Source organism: Rhinopithecus bieti, unplaced genomic scaffold (genome assembly GCF_001698545.2).
Source record: "Rhinopithecus bieti isolate Rb0 unplaced genomic scaffold, ASM169854v2 scaffold_15834, whole genome shotgun sequence".
NCBI lineage: Eukaryota > Metazoa > Chordata > Mammalia > Primates > Cercopithecidae > Rhinopithecus > Rhinopithecus bieti.
The window spans coordinates 824,492-840,872 of NW_016808980.1; the positions used below are offsets into that span (position 1 = coordinate 824,492).

The following is a 16,381-nucleotide window of genomic DNA, read 5'->3' on the forward strand; positions in this document are numbered from 1 at the left end:
CCCCCCCCCCCCCCCCAGTGCCTCGGCCACCATGCCGCGCTCTTTCCTCGTCAGGAAGCCCTCCGACCCCAATCGGAAGCCTAACTACAGCGAGCTGCAGGACTCTAATCCAGGTGTGTTGGAGGGGTGCTGAGCTCCAGGAGGTTTGAGGGAGACAGGCGAAGGCTGCGTGGGGGCCACCTGAGGGAGGCGGCCTGTCTGAGCCAGGATCGAGTCACAGGGTGTTTTGTGGAGCATTGCGGGTTCGGGAAACCGGGCAGGTGGATCCCCAGTCCCGGGGATCGGTCTGGGTGGTTGGGGGAGTGCTGTGTAGAGAGCAGGGGTCTTGCGCTTGGGTGGCCTTTGTAGCAGGCGAGAGGCGGAGGAGCTCCGCGAGAGTGGGAGAGGAGGCCTGTGTCAGGAAGGCCCTCTGGACGCTGCTGGGGAGAGTCCGGAGTCCAGAGGGTTGAGGGAAGGGGTGGGGAGACGAGATGTGTGTGAGGAGGGGGATTGGGGCAGGGTGGTGGCTCCAGGGCTGGGGTGATGGGGTTCTGGCCTCAGGCTGGGGACTTGGGACTTAGGAGAGGGAGATCTGGAAATGACCCCCTTCAACTGGGGGTCCTACCTGTGAGAGACTCAGATCGGGTGACCTGGGCGAGGAGGGCAGGAACCTGGTCTGTCCTGTGGATCATTTTTTTGATCTAAGTATGTGTTGAAAATCAGCCCCACCCAGCCCCTGGCCAGCGGTGGGCTCATGTTTGTTGATTGAGAATGATTTAATTAACGCCTGACTCTGCTTTTTCTCCCTCAGAGTTTACCTTCCAGCAGCCGTACGACCAGGCCCACCTGCTGGCAGCCATCCCACCTCCAGAGATCCTCAACCCCACCGCCTCGCTGCCAATGCTCATCTGGGACTCTGTCCTGGCACCCCAAGCCCAGCCAATTGCCTGGGCCTCCCTTCGGCCCCAGGAGAGTCCCAGGGTGGCAGAGCTGACCTCCCTGTCGGATGAGGACAGTGGGAAAGGCTCCCAGCCTCCCAGCCCACCCTCACCGGCTACTTCGTCCTTCTCCTCTACTTCAGCCTCTTCCTTGGAGACTGAGGCCTATGCTGCCTTCCCAGGCTTGGGCCAAGTGCCCAAGCAGCTGGCCCAGCTCTCTGAGGCCAAGGATCTCCAGTCTCGAAAGGCCTTCAACTGCAAATACTGCAACAAGGAATACCTCAGCCTGGGTGCTCTCAAGATGCACATCCGAAGCCACACGCTGCCCTGCGTCTGCGGAACCTGCGGGAAGGCCTTCTCCAGGCCCTGGCTGCTACAAGGCCATGTCCGGACCCACACTGGTAAGTGCCCCTCCAGGCACTCCCCACCGTCGCTTTCTGTGGCAGCTTTTGTGAATCTGGACTTGCTGTTCTCATTCGCAAAGTTGTGGACACTGAGGCCCCAAGTCTCCTAACTTCTAGCTCAAGTTCAGGGGCCTGACTCTCTGGAAATGTTTGGCAGAAACGTTCCTTTATCAGCTAAGCAGATGGGCAAAGCAGACACCTTCCCAATCCCTGCAGCTTGTTTCTCAGCCAAATGGGTTGGAGCTGGATATCGGAAAGGTGCAACCAACACCTTGCTGTGGGGGCCACCCACCCAGCCCCACCCTTTCCTGGTCCGCCCCCTCCCTAGCCAGACAGGATGTTGTCAGACCCCCCACCTGGCTCTGAATCCTTTGAGAACTTTCTCAAAGCTTAGGCTGATGTTTCACTTCTGTGAGCCTCATTTTCTCTATCTTTCAGATGGGCATGAGAACAGCTTGTGGGGTTTCTGTACAGGCTAAATGCAGGAATGCATATGGGAATCACCTGGCAAAGTGCCGGGTACCTGCTAAACTGTCACAAAAATGGTTCCTTGGCATTTGCTCTGCTCCCCTGCTGTGTGACTTTGGGCAAGCAACTTAACCTCTCTGAGACTCAGGGGAGAATTATGATGGCATATGTTTTAGAGAGTGGCTGTAAAGGTGGCTTATCACTTTAGAGTAATTTATTATACCCGAATAGTTCTCAGGTCGGCTTCCCCACCCCCACACAGTCCTAGCACACAGACCAGGAAACAGCAATTTTGGGGCAGAAAACACAATCACGTCTTTCGAAAATTTACTAAATATGTAGAAAACTTTCTGGACATGGAGAAAAGGTAGAACTTTTTAGAACTTGAACGGTGGTAGCCACTGTGCCTGGAGCTGTTCTTTGGAGAGTGACAGTTGAGGGAGAAGATTTCACAGGGTTCAAGCTGGCCAGGTTCTACCATTCTTGGCCCAGCGCCTGACCTCTGAGCGGTGAGGGTCAGTGAGGTAACTGGGAGGACTGGCATTTCACGGGCTTTATTGGCATCTTATTCAACTAAGGCTACCCATTTCTTTTCCTTCCTGCACCAGTAGCCCTGATTTTAACATGTAAAGGTCCAACTGCTGGCCTCCCCGTGCCTGCCCAGCTCACAGGGCTCTATTGTGGGAGATTTGACCCCTCAGGATGCTGCTCTCCTGCCTGCCTCTCTAGCCTCCCGTCCGGACATTATTTTAATGTAAAGGCATGGCTGAGGCACAGAAATCCCCTTGAAAAGTATCATTGCGGTCCTCATTGACTCCCATTGTGTGCCTTAATGGTGGGCCCAGTAGGTGGGGGCTGGGAGGGATGGAGCAGGTGCATGGGGCAGGGGTGCCCAGCACCTGTTCCAGTCGCAGCTGCTGGTGCACTGCGTGGCAGGCCTCTTTAATCCGGGGGTATCACATATACAGTGCCCCCCTCGGCGCCCTTTGTCCCCGCCGGCCTGGTGCCGATTTCACACTTGCCAGGAGTACCATGAAGGCGTCTGGGGGGTGAGGGATCTGAGGAGTGGGGGTCTGTGCCCCCTGCATATGCGCGCAGCCCCGCCCCAGCCCATCACGTCCTAGAATGTCTCCTTCCCCTGTTGCTTGGATTTGTGTCTCATCACACTTAGAGCCCTTACTGTGCAGGAGGTAGTGCTGGGGACTTCACCAACAGCCCTGGAAAGGGAGCGCGGGTGCCATTGTAACCCCAGTCTTACAAATGGACTCCAGCCCCTTTTCCAGATCTCCAGAGTCAGCCCTTAGTTCACAAGGGTGAACTTACCCTTCTCATTCACATGAAGACTTAGAATGCAATCAGCAAACCCTTCAGGCCTGGCATGGGGAGGCTGCTGAGTAATGGCAGAGTGGAGTAGTGCTCAGGCACCCCTCCCCCAGTCCTCTATGTCCCCCACCCTTTGGAGTGGCGAGTTTCCATTTCTGCCCTATGAGAGTGAGTCCAGCTCTCAGGTGCTCCATAAGTCCCTATTGAATGCATGGGTCTCATTGGAATCATTCTCTGGACTCCCTCCTACCCTGGTAACTCAGTGTAGCACCCTAGGCACCCAGAGGTGATGGAATGAATTCACTCTCAGCTCTTAAATTCCATCCAGCGCTGGGATTTCACAGGCAGGCCCTGGCCTTGCGGTCATGTCAGACTGGGCGTGAGGGGATTGGAGAATTGCATATTTTTTAAAGAAACTATTCAGTATTATAGAGTAGTGTCTAGCACATAGTAGGACATCAATAGATTTTTTAAAAAATTATAGACAGGGTCTTGCTTTATTGCCTAGGCTTGTCTCCAACTCCTGGCTTCAAGCAATCCTCCTGCCTCACTCGGCCTCCCAGAGTGATGGGATTACAGGCGTGAGCCACCACACCCGGCTTCAATAGATTTTTGTTGAATGAGTTACTGTTATGACCTTTGATGTGGAAAATGCTGCATCCCCCAGAAAAAAACAAAACAGCATTATTGGTGTTTTGGAACTGTAGCCTTTTGGTTGGAGCAGGGATTATTACAAGGCATGAGTGAGAGGCAGACTCCTCTGAGGCCTTTTAATTTTAAAGCAGACTTAATTATTCTCTAAGGGCTTATTGAGGACTTACTGGGTACCCAGCTCCATATGCGAGACTTTTTCCAACACAGCCTTGGCCAGGCAGATGGTGTGTCAGAGGCACAGGTTTCTGTAGCCTCTTCGGTGTTAGAAAGGGGCCCAGGCCCTGGGCTGGGGCTTAGAATGGACTCAAAGAAGGCCCCTGCCCTTATGGGACTCAGCCTGATTGGAGAACAGACAAGGAGATTTGGGATTACAGCATGGGAGGTGGGGTAGTGAGGAAAGCAGGCTGCTGGCCGGGCCCCAGGAGTGGCCTAACCAGCTTGGAGGTGGGGGTGGGGAGGCCTCTTAAGGCTGACTCTGGCTTTGGCCCCGGACAAGTGACAGTAGGACGAATCAGTAAAGATGTTCGGTCATCGTTGACCACTTCGCACGTCTCTATGGGATGTGGATGAGTACTGTGCCCTACCTTCTGTCACCAACCCCTATGAGTAGGGGATGGATAGCTCCATTTTACAGGTGGAAAAATGGAGGCTCAGAGAAGCCAGACAACTTGCCCAGAGTTGCACAGTGGGAAGCAGCAGAGCTCTGTCAGGTCCCGGCCTTTGGACCCTGGCTGCGTGTTTGAGGCCTGGCTTTCCTGGGATCGTGGGATTCTTTCAGGGTTTAGGGTATGCGGGGAGGGATTCCCATCACTACCATCTGTTGTCCCACGGCTCACTCGGCCTTTCTGGCATTCTCTCCCCAGGCGAGAAGCCCTTCTCCTGTCCCCACTGCAGTCGCGCCTTCGCTGACCGCTCCAACCTGCGGGCTCACCTCCAGACCCACTCGGATGTCAAGAAGTACCAATGCCAGGCGTGTGCTCGGACCTTCTCCCGAATGTCCCTGCTCCACAAGCACCAAGAGTCTGGCTGCTCAGGATGTCCCCGCTGACCCTTGAGGCTCCCTCTTCCTCTCCATACCTGCCCCCTGCCCGACAGCCTTCCCCCAATCCAGCAGGAAGGACCGACCCCACGTCCTTCTCACTGCCATGGAATTCCCTCCTGAGTGCCCCACTTCTGGCTGCATCAGCCCCACAGGACCTTGAAGACCATTTTCTGGTTCTGTTTCCTCTGCCTGGGTCCCTCAGTGGGCTCTGGAGGAGGACTTCCCGTGGCCTTTTCTGTGGAGAGAGGGCAGCTGGCAGCCCCAGCCCCCGGGGGATTCCTGAGCTGGCCTTTCTGCGTGGGTTTTTGTATCCAGAGCTGTTTGGATACAGCTGCTTTGAGCTACGGGACAAAGGCTGACAGACTCACTGGGAAGCTCCCACCCCACTCAGGGGACCCCACTCCCCTCACACACACATCCCCACAAGGAACCCTCAGGCCACCCTCCACGAGGTGTGACTAACTATGCAATAATCCACCCCCAGGTGCAGCCCCGGGCCCTGCGGAGGCGGTGGCAGACTAGAGTCTGAGATGCCCCAAGCCCGGGCAGCTATTTCAGCCTTCTGTTTGGCGGGGTGGCACCTGTTTCCCGGGCAATTTAACAGTGTCTCAAAAGGGACTGTGAGTAATGGCTGTCACTTGTCGGGGGCCCAAGTGGGGTGCTCTGGTCTGACCGATGTGTCTCCCAGAACTATTTTGGGGGCCCGACAGGTGGGCCTGGGAGGAAGATGTTTACATTTTTAAAGGTACACTGGTATTTATATTTCAAACATTTTGTATCAAGGAAACGTTTTGTATAGTTATATGTACAGTTTATTGATATTCAATAAAGCAGTTAATTTATATATTAAAAAGAGTCTGGTGTAATAGAGGAGTGGGTATTTTAAAAGGTCTTTGGTAAGGGAGGAGGAGACAGAATTCCTGAAGCTTAGATATTTCTGACGCAGCCTTAAATCTTGTCCTTGGAAACATCGCAGGGCTTTGGAGTCCTGGGTGTTCTGTCTGCTGGTGTTTGGGTGAGCCAGCAGCATCTATACGAGCTCTTCACTGTACACTGTGGCTCTTGTTTACTTTCTTATTCTTGAATTTGGAAACTAATTTGGCCCACGGGGTACAAAGCTGGCTTCCTGGGTCTTACCAACTAGGCAGGCTGCAAATCTCTGCCCCAGCACTGCAGGTCTTTCGGGGCCGCTTCCCCCAGATGCGAGTGGAATGTGACCAAGGAGACAGAGGATGTCCTTCCTGTTTCCAAGGGCTCCCGGCCCCCTCGGGCCTCCTTGTCAGTCCCACACCTCCGTCTTGCTGCTGGGTACCAAATGGCCTTTGATGCAAGGAAATTGGCTGGCTGGAGCCAGGAGGGTGAGAAGCCAGGCCAAAGGGTAGGGGTCACTCAGCTTCCTGCTCCGAGGACTGCGGGACGGTCAGCTTGCGTCCTGGGCTAGGGTAATTCACTCCCCGCCAGCCGGGCCAACGGTGGTGACCTCACCACTGGGGGCCTCCTGGGGCCAGGAGAAAATGAGTGTCCTTTTTGAACACAAAAGGTGCTGGAGGTGCCAGTTTCCTGTGAGGAGCTGAGGCGTCCCAGAACTTCGGAGCCCCGGAGTCAGGCTGGGGGTGGGGGGAGCGTCATGTTCCAAAGGAGAGATGATTCTTTCTTCTAAACAGGAAATGGTGACCCGCAGGCCGGGAGCAGCCCTTAATGACTTGCAGCTTTCCTCCCAAAAGAAAAAAAAAACTTTCTCTAACAATCGCCAAATTGTGGCCTGCCTCCCTGAAGGGAAGTTAGGGAGTTGGGGGGATGGGGATTGGGCATCCATGAGCTGAAGGCCTACTGTGTCCTGGGTCCCTGCGGGTCCTTCTAGGTCGTCTCCATCCACCCACAGTAGGTGCTGACTCTGAGTGAATGATTTCATGACTTCACATAATCCCTGGGGGTCGGGCCTCCGGAAAATGAGGCACAGAGGTGGGCTTGCCTGAGGTCATCAAGCCCGGCCCTCAGGTCATCCTGGGAGTTAGGTAAGCTGGGCTCACGCCCCTGACTCTCAGGGCACTTGGAGCAAGGCTCTCTCCCTCTGAGGGCCCCAGTTTCTGCCTCTATAAAACGGGGTGACAGTAGTGCCTTCCTCTCGGAGACTGTACAGAGGCATTCATTCAGGGGTTTTGAGGGCACCATGTGTGCCAGGCTCTGTTCCAGGCCCTGGGGTTACAGCCGTGAACAAGACAGGCCATCCCTACGCTCATGGGACGTATGTTCTGGTTGGGGAGAGAGAAAACAAACAAGCGATTAAATAAACAAGCCGCTTTTCTACAGCGATGGTGCCAGGACAGAATGAAAGAGTGCCAGGCACTACAGAACAACGGGGTGGGGCTCCCCAGGCCAAGGCGGTGAGAGCCCTGAAAGAAGTGAATTCCAGCCTGGACCTGAAGAAGGAGAAAGATGCCGGCAGGGGAGGATCCGGGGGAGGGAATAGCAAGCCTGCTGGAATGTGCTGCCCCCATGAGAAAGACCAGGATGGCGGAGGGCTTGGGAAGACAGGGTAGGAGAGGAGAGTGGGCCCAGCTCTGCAGAACTTGTGGTGCTAAGCAGGTGGGAATTTTGTCTAAGCCCCTAGGGCAGCCACTGGGGCTCTAAAGCAGGCTGGTGCTGAGGCCTGCTGTACCTTTCCTTCGAAGATCTCCCTGGCTGCTGGGAAGAATGGATCTCAGGGGTCCAGCAGAAGAAAGACAAAGGCAGGGAGACCATGAGAAAGCCAGAGGGGGCCAGACACCCTGGCTCATGCCTGTAATCCCAGCAATTTGGGAGGCCGAGACAGGCCTCACCTGAGGCTACGAGTTCGAGACCAGCCTGGCTAACATGGCAAAAACACGTCTCTACCAAAATACAAAAATTAGCCAGGTGTGCTGGCATATGCCTGTAGTCCCAGCTACCTGGGAAGCTGAGGCAAGAGAATCGCTTGAAGTCAGGAGGCTGAGGTTGCAGTGAGCTGAGATCGCGCCACTGCACTCTAGCCTGGGCCACAGAACGAGACCTTGTCTCAAAAAAAAAATAAAGGGCCAGAGGGGAGGGAGGGAGGAGTGGGAGGGAGGATGGTGGCCTGGCTCAGGGTGTTGGTGGCCTTGGAGATGAAGCCTGTATTTAAGAAACTTGTGGCAGTTGTGGCCACCCAGCCCATGGCGCAGCACCTGAGCCCTAGTGGGTGAGAGTTATTTAGTAGTATTATCTGGGGAAGCTGGGCATGGTGGTTCACATGTGTGTAGTCCCAGCTATTTAGAGGCTGAAGGGTGAGGATCGCTGGAGCCCAGGAGTCCAAAGCCAGCCTGGACAATGCAGTGAGACATCGTCTCTACAAAAAAATTTAAAAATTGACCAGGCAAGGTGGCTTACGCCTGTAATCCCAGCACTTTGGGAGGCCAAGGTGGGGCAGATCACTTGAGGCCAGGAGTTCGAGACCAGCCTGGCCAACATGGCGAAACCCCGTCTCTACTAAAAATACAAAAATTAGCTGGGTGTGGTATCACACCTGTAATCCCAACTACTTGAGAGGCTGAGCACGAGAATCGCTTGAACTCAAGAGGCAGAGGTTGCAGTAAGCTGAGATCGTGCCACTGCACTCCAGCCTGGGCTACAGAGTAAGACTCTGTCTCAACAACAACAAAAAAAGCCGGGCTTGGTGGAGCGCACCACCAAGGGGATGTTGGATCTAGTAGGGGTAGATACTATGAAGCTGAAAAAAGAATGGGGAGAGCCTCTATATTCTGATCCAGAGCAAACCCCAAATCACTAAATGAAAATGAAATCACCGGCAGATGTGCTCCCTTCCGTGGGCAGAAGATGGGTGAAAATCACCAACACGTGGCTCATTCTTGTTTGTATTTGCATACGGAGACTCTGGAAGTTAGGACAATATACTAACAAAAGTGGTTCCCTAGGGGGTTGCAGGAGGTGGGACTAGGGTGGATAAAGACTGGAGGGAGGGAGGAAAGGAGCCATCTTTTAAAGATTTTTAAGACGTTTTACTTTGAAATAATTGCAACCTGACAGAAATTGCAAGAAACAGTAAACTGGAATCATTCATTCAGATTCTTCAATATGTTAACATTTTCTCATGTATACATCTTGCCTCTCTCCCTAGACATACACACATTATTTAGTTCTGAACCATTTGATTTTTTTTTTTTTTTTCCGGATGGAATCTCACTCTGTCGCCCGGGCTGGAGCGCAATGGCGCAACCTCGGCTCACTGCAACCTCCGCCTCCTGGGTTCAAGCGATTCTTGTGCCTCAGCCTCCCGAGTGGCTGGAATTACAGGCATGCGCCACCATGCCCGCTAATTTTTGTGTTTTTAGTAGAGATGGGATTTCACCATGTTGGCCAGGCTGATCTCGAACTTATGGTCTCAAGTGATCCGCCCACCTCAGCCTCCCAAAGTGCTGGGATTACAGGTGTGAGCCACCACGCCCGGCCTGAACCACATGAGAGTAAGTTATAGACACAATGCCCCTTCACTGCTAAATATTTAAGCTATGTTTCCTAAGGATAAGGACATTCTCCCATAGTTTCATGATCAAAATTAGGAAATTTAACATTGGTGCAATGCTACTCTGTAATCCATAGTCATGATCACATTTCTGCATGTGTCCTAGTGATGTCTTTCACAGCATTTTGTGGGGTGTAGTTGGGGGAGAAATGACCAGGATGCAATGCAAGGATCACACACTGCATTCACTTGTCCTGACTTTTTTATGTATTAATTTAATTTTTTTTTTTTTTTCTAATAGAGACAAGGTCTCACTCTGTTGCCCAGGCTGGTCTCAAACTCTTGTGGGTTCAAGCAATCCGCCTGCCTCAGTCTCCCAAAGTGCTGGGATTACAGACATGCCCAGTTATTTGTCCTGACTCTTATTTATTTATTTATTTATTTATTTATTTATTTATTTAAGACAGAGTTTCGCTCTTGTTGCCCAGGCTGGAGTGCAATGGCACGATCTCGACTCACCGCACCCTCCACCTCCCAGGTTCAAGTGATTCTCCTGCCTCAGCTTCCCGAGTAGCTGGGATTACAGGCATGCGCCACCACGCCTGGCTAATTTTGTATTTTTAGTAGAGATGGGGTTTCTCCATGTTAGTCAGGCTGGTCTCGAACTCCCGACCTCAGGTGATCTGCCTGCCTTGGCCTCCCAAAGTGCTGGGATTACAGGCATGAGCCACTCCGCCCGGCCTGTCCTGACTCTTTAATCTCTTTTTTCCCAAGGCAGCTCCTCAGCCTTTCTTTGTCTTTCATAACATTGACGTTTTTTGAAGAGTACAGGCCAGCTGTTTTGTTTAATGCCCTCCAGTTTTTTTTCCTGATGTTTCGTCATAACTACATTTGGGATATGCACTTAGGGCAGACCCACAGCAGCAGCGCGTGTCTTGTTTGGTGCAAGGTGTCATGAAGCACCTGAGGTCAGCTCATCCCAGACTGACATCAACTTTGACTGCTTGGTTAAGGTGGTGCCCGCCAGGTCCCTCCTTGCTGAAGTTCCTCTTTTTCCCTTTGCACTCAATCTGTATCTTGTGAGGAAATACTTGGAGACCATGTGATGTCTCCAAGTAGCTCCTCACAAGATATGGAAAGGACCATGTGATCCTATGATGCTTCAAACTTCCATCCACAAGTTTCATCCCTTTCAGTTTCTTTTTGCCTAAATCAATTACATGTTACGATGGTAGTTACCAAATGGTGATTTTCTAACTCCATCATTCCTTCTACTTTACTGGCTGGCTTTCTCCTGCAGGACTTCCCCTCTGGCGAGGCAGCGGCTTAGAGCTGTCGGGTTGGGAGAAAAGGGGCCGGGAGCAGCAGGATCTGGCCAGGCCATTAGATCCTCCCCGGGGATTTTCTTTAAAACGAGTCCAGGAAATAAAATGGCTATAAAGCCAGTCTCCATGCAAGTGTCAAGGCAGGCAGGTCTGGGGCCAAGGCCATCTCTGGGCACATCTGGGCTGCATTAGTGACCTGGTGGCTACTTATGAATATCCCCTGAGCTGGGACAAGCGTCTCCTGGTAGACAGGGATCAGGACTGTCCTTGTTCTTCTTTGCTTTCGAAGTGTTTATTTTTTTCTGTTTTCTTTTCTTTTCTTTTCTTTCTTCTTCTTCTTCTTCTTTTTTTTTTTTTTTTTTTTTTTTTGATACAGAGTCTCACTCTGTCACCCAGGCTGGAGTGTAGTGGCTCAGTCTCAGCTCACTACAGGTCTAACCTCCTAGGCTCAAGAGATCCTCCCAGTTCAGCCTCCTGAGTACCTGCCTAATTTTTGTGTTTCTTGCAGAGATGTAGTTTGGTCATGTTGCCCAGGCTGGTCTTCTGGACTCAAGCTATCCTCTCACCTCAGCTTCCCAAAGTGCTGGGATTACAGTCATGAGCCACCACTCCTGGCCCAAATTGTCAGTTTCATAAATGTTACAGGAATGTATTCCCTCCTTTAAAAGAGTGAGAAGGTGACATGTGAAGCTCAAGTGGCATGTGATCAACACTCTCTATCCTTATGCCTTTACTGTCCCAGCATGACACCATGGAGATCTTGGTTTACATCTTTGTTAGTTAAAAAAATGAGCAACTATATTTCATTTATTTATTTATTTATTTATTTATTTTTATTTATTTTTTTGAGACAGAGTCTCGCTCTGTTGCCCAGGCTGGAGTGCAGTGGCATGATCTCAGCTCATTGCAACATCTGCCTCCCGGGTTCAAGTGATTCTCCTGCCTCAGCCTCCGAGTAGCTGGGATTACAGATGCCCCCCATCATGCCCTGCTAATTTTTGCATTTGTAGTAAAGACAGGGTTTCACCATGTTGACCAGGCTGGTCTTGAACTCTTGACCTCAGGTGATCCACCTGCCTCGGTCTCACAAAGTGCTGGGATTATAGGTGTGAGCCACTGCACCCAGCCAAAAAAAAAAAAAGAGCAAATACATTCCCATGCATACACGGCTCCATCTCACTTACCTGGTTCCACAAGGGCTTCCACCACCTCTGCCTCATCCCTTTCACCACCCCCCTCACTCCTTCCAGTGCATCAGGCTCACTGCCCCCTCAGGGCCTTTGCACTGCCACTCCCTCTGCCAGGAACACTGCCCCCCAGAGAGCCACATGGCCACTCTCCTCCCATCCCTCTCCATTTCATTCCAACCCCTTTCCCTATTGTTATTTTCTCCATGTGACCAACCACTCATTTCCCTGTTCAGAGTTTCTCTGCTGACTGTCTTTCCTTACCAGAATGTCAGCTCTATGCAGGTGGAAATAGTGGAAATTTTGTCTGCTTTGTTCACTGTGCAGTGATCCCTGGAGTCCTGTTCACATGTGGGAGGCACACACTCAGTGAAACATTGCTAAAGGAATGATGAATGAGTTGACATGTGCCTCTCAGAAACACTGTGTGGTCACCATTCTTTTTTCTTTTCTTTTTTTTTTTTGAGATGAAGTCTCGCTCTGTGGTCCAGGCTGGAGTACAGTAGTGCGATCTCAGCTCACTGCAACCTCCGTCTACCGGGTTCAAGCGATTCTCCTGCCTCAGCCTCCCGGGTAGCTGGGATTACAGGTGCCTGCCACCATACCTAATTTTTTTTTTTTTTTTTTTTTTTTGTCTTTTTAGTAGAGATAGGGTTTCCCTATGCTGGCCAGGCTGACCTCGAACTCCTGACCTCAGGTGATCCACCTGCCTCAGCCTCCGAAAGTGCTGGGATTACAGGCGTGAGCCACCTCACCTAGCTTTTTTTTTTTTTTTTTTTGAGGCAGAGTCTCACTCTGTCACCCAGGCTGGAGTGCAGTGGCTCGATCTCAGCTCACTGCAGTCTCTGCCTCTTGGGTCCAAATGATTCTCATGTCTCAGCCTCCCAGGTAGCTGGGATTACAGGTGTGTGTCACCAAGCTCGGCTAAATTTTTGTATTTTTAGTAGGACGCGGTTTCACCATGCTGGCCAGGCAGATCTCGAACTCCTGGCCTCAAGTGATCTGCCCACCTCAGCCTTGCATAGTGCTGGAATTACAGGCATGAACCACTGCACCTGGCCCATTTTGAATTTTTGTTTTTGAGTTTGTTTGGCTAGACTTCCTTCTTCTGTGAAACCCACAGTTGGGTGATATATTAGTTTCCTAGGGCTACCCACACCAAATTCCCATGAACTCTGTGGGAATAGCAGAAGTTTATTCCTTCATGTTCCTGGAGACCAGAAGCAGGACATCGAGGCATCCACGGGACTGCGCTTCCTCCACCTACTCTAGGGTAGACTCCTTCCTTGTCTCTTCTCTGTGTCTCTCTCTTTTTTTTTTTTTTTTGAGATGGAGTCTTACTCCCTCGCCCAGGCTGCTTACTGCAACCTCTGCCTCCTAGTTCAAGCAATTCTCCTGCCTCAGCCTACAGAGCAACTGGGATTATAGGCGTGTGCCACTATGCCTGGCCAATTTTTGGATTTTAGTAGAGAGAGGGTTTCACCATGTTGGCCAGGCTGGTCTTGAACTCCTGACCTCAGGTGATCTGCCCGCCTCAGCCTCCTAAAGTGCTGGGATTACAGGCGTGAGCCACTGTGCCTGGTTGGCTGTCTCTGTTTCTCTTAAGACACCAGTCATTGGATGTAGGGGCCACCCTAATCCAGGATGATCTAATCTTTACTTGATTGCATCCACAAAGATCCTATTTCCAGATAAGGTCACATTCACAAGTCCTGGGAATTGACTTGAACATATCTCTGGGGTCTACAGTTCAACCCCAGGTGTACCGGTGGCTACAACCAAAGGCTTGGCAAGTCTTTCTCAGGGCCTGGAATGAATTCAGGTGCACTTGTCTATTTATTCATTTGGAGGTGGTGGGGTCAGGGGGGTGGGGCGGTCTCACGCTGTCGCCCAGGTGGAAGTGCAGTGGTGCAATCAGAGCTCACTGTAGCCTTAAGCAGATCCAGGAACTTCTTATTATTCACTCACCAAACCCTGCAGGAGGGTCAGGAAGGTGACCTGGAGGAGGGGCCCCTTAGGAGGAGACTTGGGAGGTGAGTAGGATTCTGCCTCTGACTCCAGGAAGAGAGAGAGAGCCCTAGGTCAAAGCTCCACCAAGCCCCGATTGCAGAGGTTACTGCATGAGCAGGCACCCCAGGGTTGGGTGACAGTCACAGAGGGAGAGGTCAGCTTGCATCAGGGTCAGGCCATGCGGGCCTCAGAGGGGGGAACTACAGATTTATCCTGAGGGCACTGGGGAGCCATGGGAGGGGCTGGTAGGGAGGGGACTGAGTGGGTTTACTCTTTGGAAAGATCCCTGGGGTCACTGTGATGGGAGCAGGTCTGGCAGCAGGAAGAGCAGTTGAGGAGGTGGCCACCGCCCTGTGGTGGTGGCAGATGAGGCAGCGGTGCTGTTTGGCGTCTCATGGATGAGCAGACTGAGGGAGGAGACAAGGATGATACCGGGCCTGGAGTTTTCACCAAGTGAGGGAAATAAGGACCCAGGGAAGCAAAGAGCAAACACTCAGGCAAATAATAATGACGGTGATGGTAACAGAAACACTTCATGCCAGTTCATTACCGGGTTTGCACAGATTATTTAATTTAATCCTCACCACAGCCTGAGGCAATATGGGTATAAGAGAAGGTCCTAAGAGGTTACGGACTCTAGAGTCAAACTTCCTGGGTTCAGTCTCTGCTCCATTGCTTACCTGCTGTGTGACCTAGAGCAAGTTGTTCAACCTCTCTGAGTGTCCACTTTCTTATCTGACAAGCAGCCCCTCCTTCCTGGGATTGTTGTAGAGATTCAGTGAGTAAATACTTGTAAATTGGCCAGGCTCGGTGGCTCACACCTGTAATCCCAGCACTTGGGGAAGTTGAGGTGGGCGGATCACCTGAGGTCGGGAGTTCAAGACCAGCCTGAACAACATGGAGAAACCCCGTCTCTACTAAAAATACAAAATTAGCTGGGCGTGGTGGCACATGCCTGTAATCTCAGCTGTTTGGGAGGCTGAGGCAGGAGAATCCCTTGAACCCGGGAGGCGGAGGTTGCAGTGAGCCGAGATTGTGCCATTGCATTCCAGTCTGGGCAACAAGAGAGAAACTCTGTCTCAAAAAAAAAAAAAAAAAAAAAAAAAAAAAAAAAAAAAACTTTAAATTGCTTGCCCTCGGGCCTGGAAGAGTAAGCTTCAGTGAACAGTGGCTGTAACTGTACCCATTTTACAGATATGAAGAAAGGGCTCTGGGAGAGTAGCGAAGCTTTCCAAGTTCATCTAGAGGATAATCCTACTGTTTCAGGTACTCTGCATCTCTTACCAAAGTCTGGGGACCTGATCTGTCCTGCAGATCCCAGGGTCTGGCATCCTGTGTCATCCCCTGCAATCCTGAGTGCCAGGACTGGGCAGCCCGGACCTGGAGGAGCCGGGAGACTTGCCATGCACACGTCCTCTCTGGGTACAAGCTGGAAGGTCCTCAGGCTAGGGGACCCAGGGCACCAAACTCAATTCTATTTAACTGGAGCTATGGCCGGAAATTAAAGCTTTAATGGGGCTGAAAAGGTAGCAGCAAGGAGAAATGAAACCCATGTGTCACTCGTGGGAGACCTCGGGATGGGGATCCCTCAAAGAAACCCATCTTTACCCCAGGGAAAGACCCAGCACTAGGCAGGGGGCTTTCCCAAGGCTGTCAATCTTCTGCTTGCAGGTACAAATGCCACCAATGCCTCACTTCGTGACCCTGGATGAGTCCTTGCCTTCTCCAGGCTTCACTTTGCAGGTCACCAAAATGTGCTCAACCTTTGACCCAATAACAAAATAAAAAGCACATAAACACACACATTTTACCCAGCACGTTTCAGTAGAGCAAACACCATCAACAATCTAAATGCCCAGCACAAGTGAATTGTGTATGTTACCTGGAGTCCTGATGTGTTCTGAAAACTTTGCAATTATAGATGATTATACAATCCCTAAAACATACATGGTATGTATATTTTTCTCTATTTTTTTTTGGAGACAGGGTCTTGCTCTGTCACGCAGGATGGAGTGAAATGGTGAGATCTCGGCTCACTGCAACCTTGACCTCTCGGGCTCAAGTGACCCTCCCATCTCAACCTCCTTAGTAGCTGGGACTACAGGTGCTTGCCACCGTGCTTGACTAATTTTTGTATTATTATTATTTTTTTAAATTTCTTCTTTTTTTTTTTTTTTTTTTGAGACGGGTCTCGCTCTGTCGGCCCAGACTGGCAGTGCAGCTGGCCGGATCTCGGTTCCACTGCCCCAAGCTTCCGGCCTCCCGTGTTTATTGCTTCTCCTGCCTCAGCCTCCCCCGAGTAGGCTTGGTACTACAGGGCCGGCCCCGCCCACCTTGCTCCGGCTAGCTTTTTTTTTTTTTTTTTTCTTTTTTTTTTGTAATTTTTTTTAGCTAGAGACAGGGTTTCACTGTGCTTAGCCAGGATGGTCTCGATCTCCTGGACCTCGGATCCCGGCCCGTCTGGCCTCCCCAAAGTGCTGGATTACAGGCTTTGAGCCCACCGGCCCGCCGGCCCTTTATTTTTAAATTTTTTATTTTTTGTAGAGATGCAGTCTTGCCACCGTTGCCCAGGCT

The 16,381-nt window shown here is 51.5% G+C and overlaps 1 protein-coding gene across 1 annotated transcript; it reads left to right on the plus strand.

Annotated features, from left to right (window-relative positions):
* The first annotated feature begins 13 nt into the window (after positions 1-13).
* Positions 14-5,661, plus strand: SNAI1 (snail family transcriptional repressor 1). The gene is made up of 3 exons (XM_017888131.1): positions 14-113; positions 791-1,318; positions 4,630-5,661. Exons 1-3 carry the CDS (start codon positions 32-34, stop codon positions 4,812-4,814), a joined length of 795 nt encoding a protein of 264 aa, XP_017743620.1. The 5' UTR covers positions 14-31; the 3' UTR covers positions 4,815-5,661.
* Positions 5,662-16,381: the final 10,720 nt, after the last annotated feature.

What these genes read in the sequence shown, in the direction of transcription:
- SNAI1 (XM_017888131.1), top strand. Translation starts at nt 32, where the DNA reads ATGCCGCGCTCTTTCCTCGTCAGGAAGCCCTCCGACCCCAATCGGAAG. An exon ending in GCTGCAGGACTCTAATCCAG is followed by an intron (nt 114 to 790) that starts GTGTGTTGGAGG and finishes TTTCTCCCTCAG; the next exon opens with AGTTTACCTTCCAGCAGCCG. An exon ending in CCATGTCCGGACCCACACTG is followed by an intron (nt 1,319 to 4,629) that starts GTAAGTGCCCCT and finishes TTCTCTCCCCAG; the next exon opens with GCGAGAAGCCCTTCTCCTGT.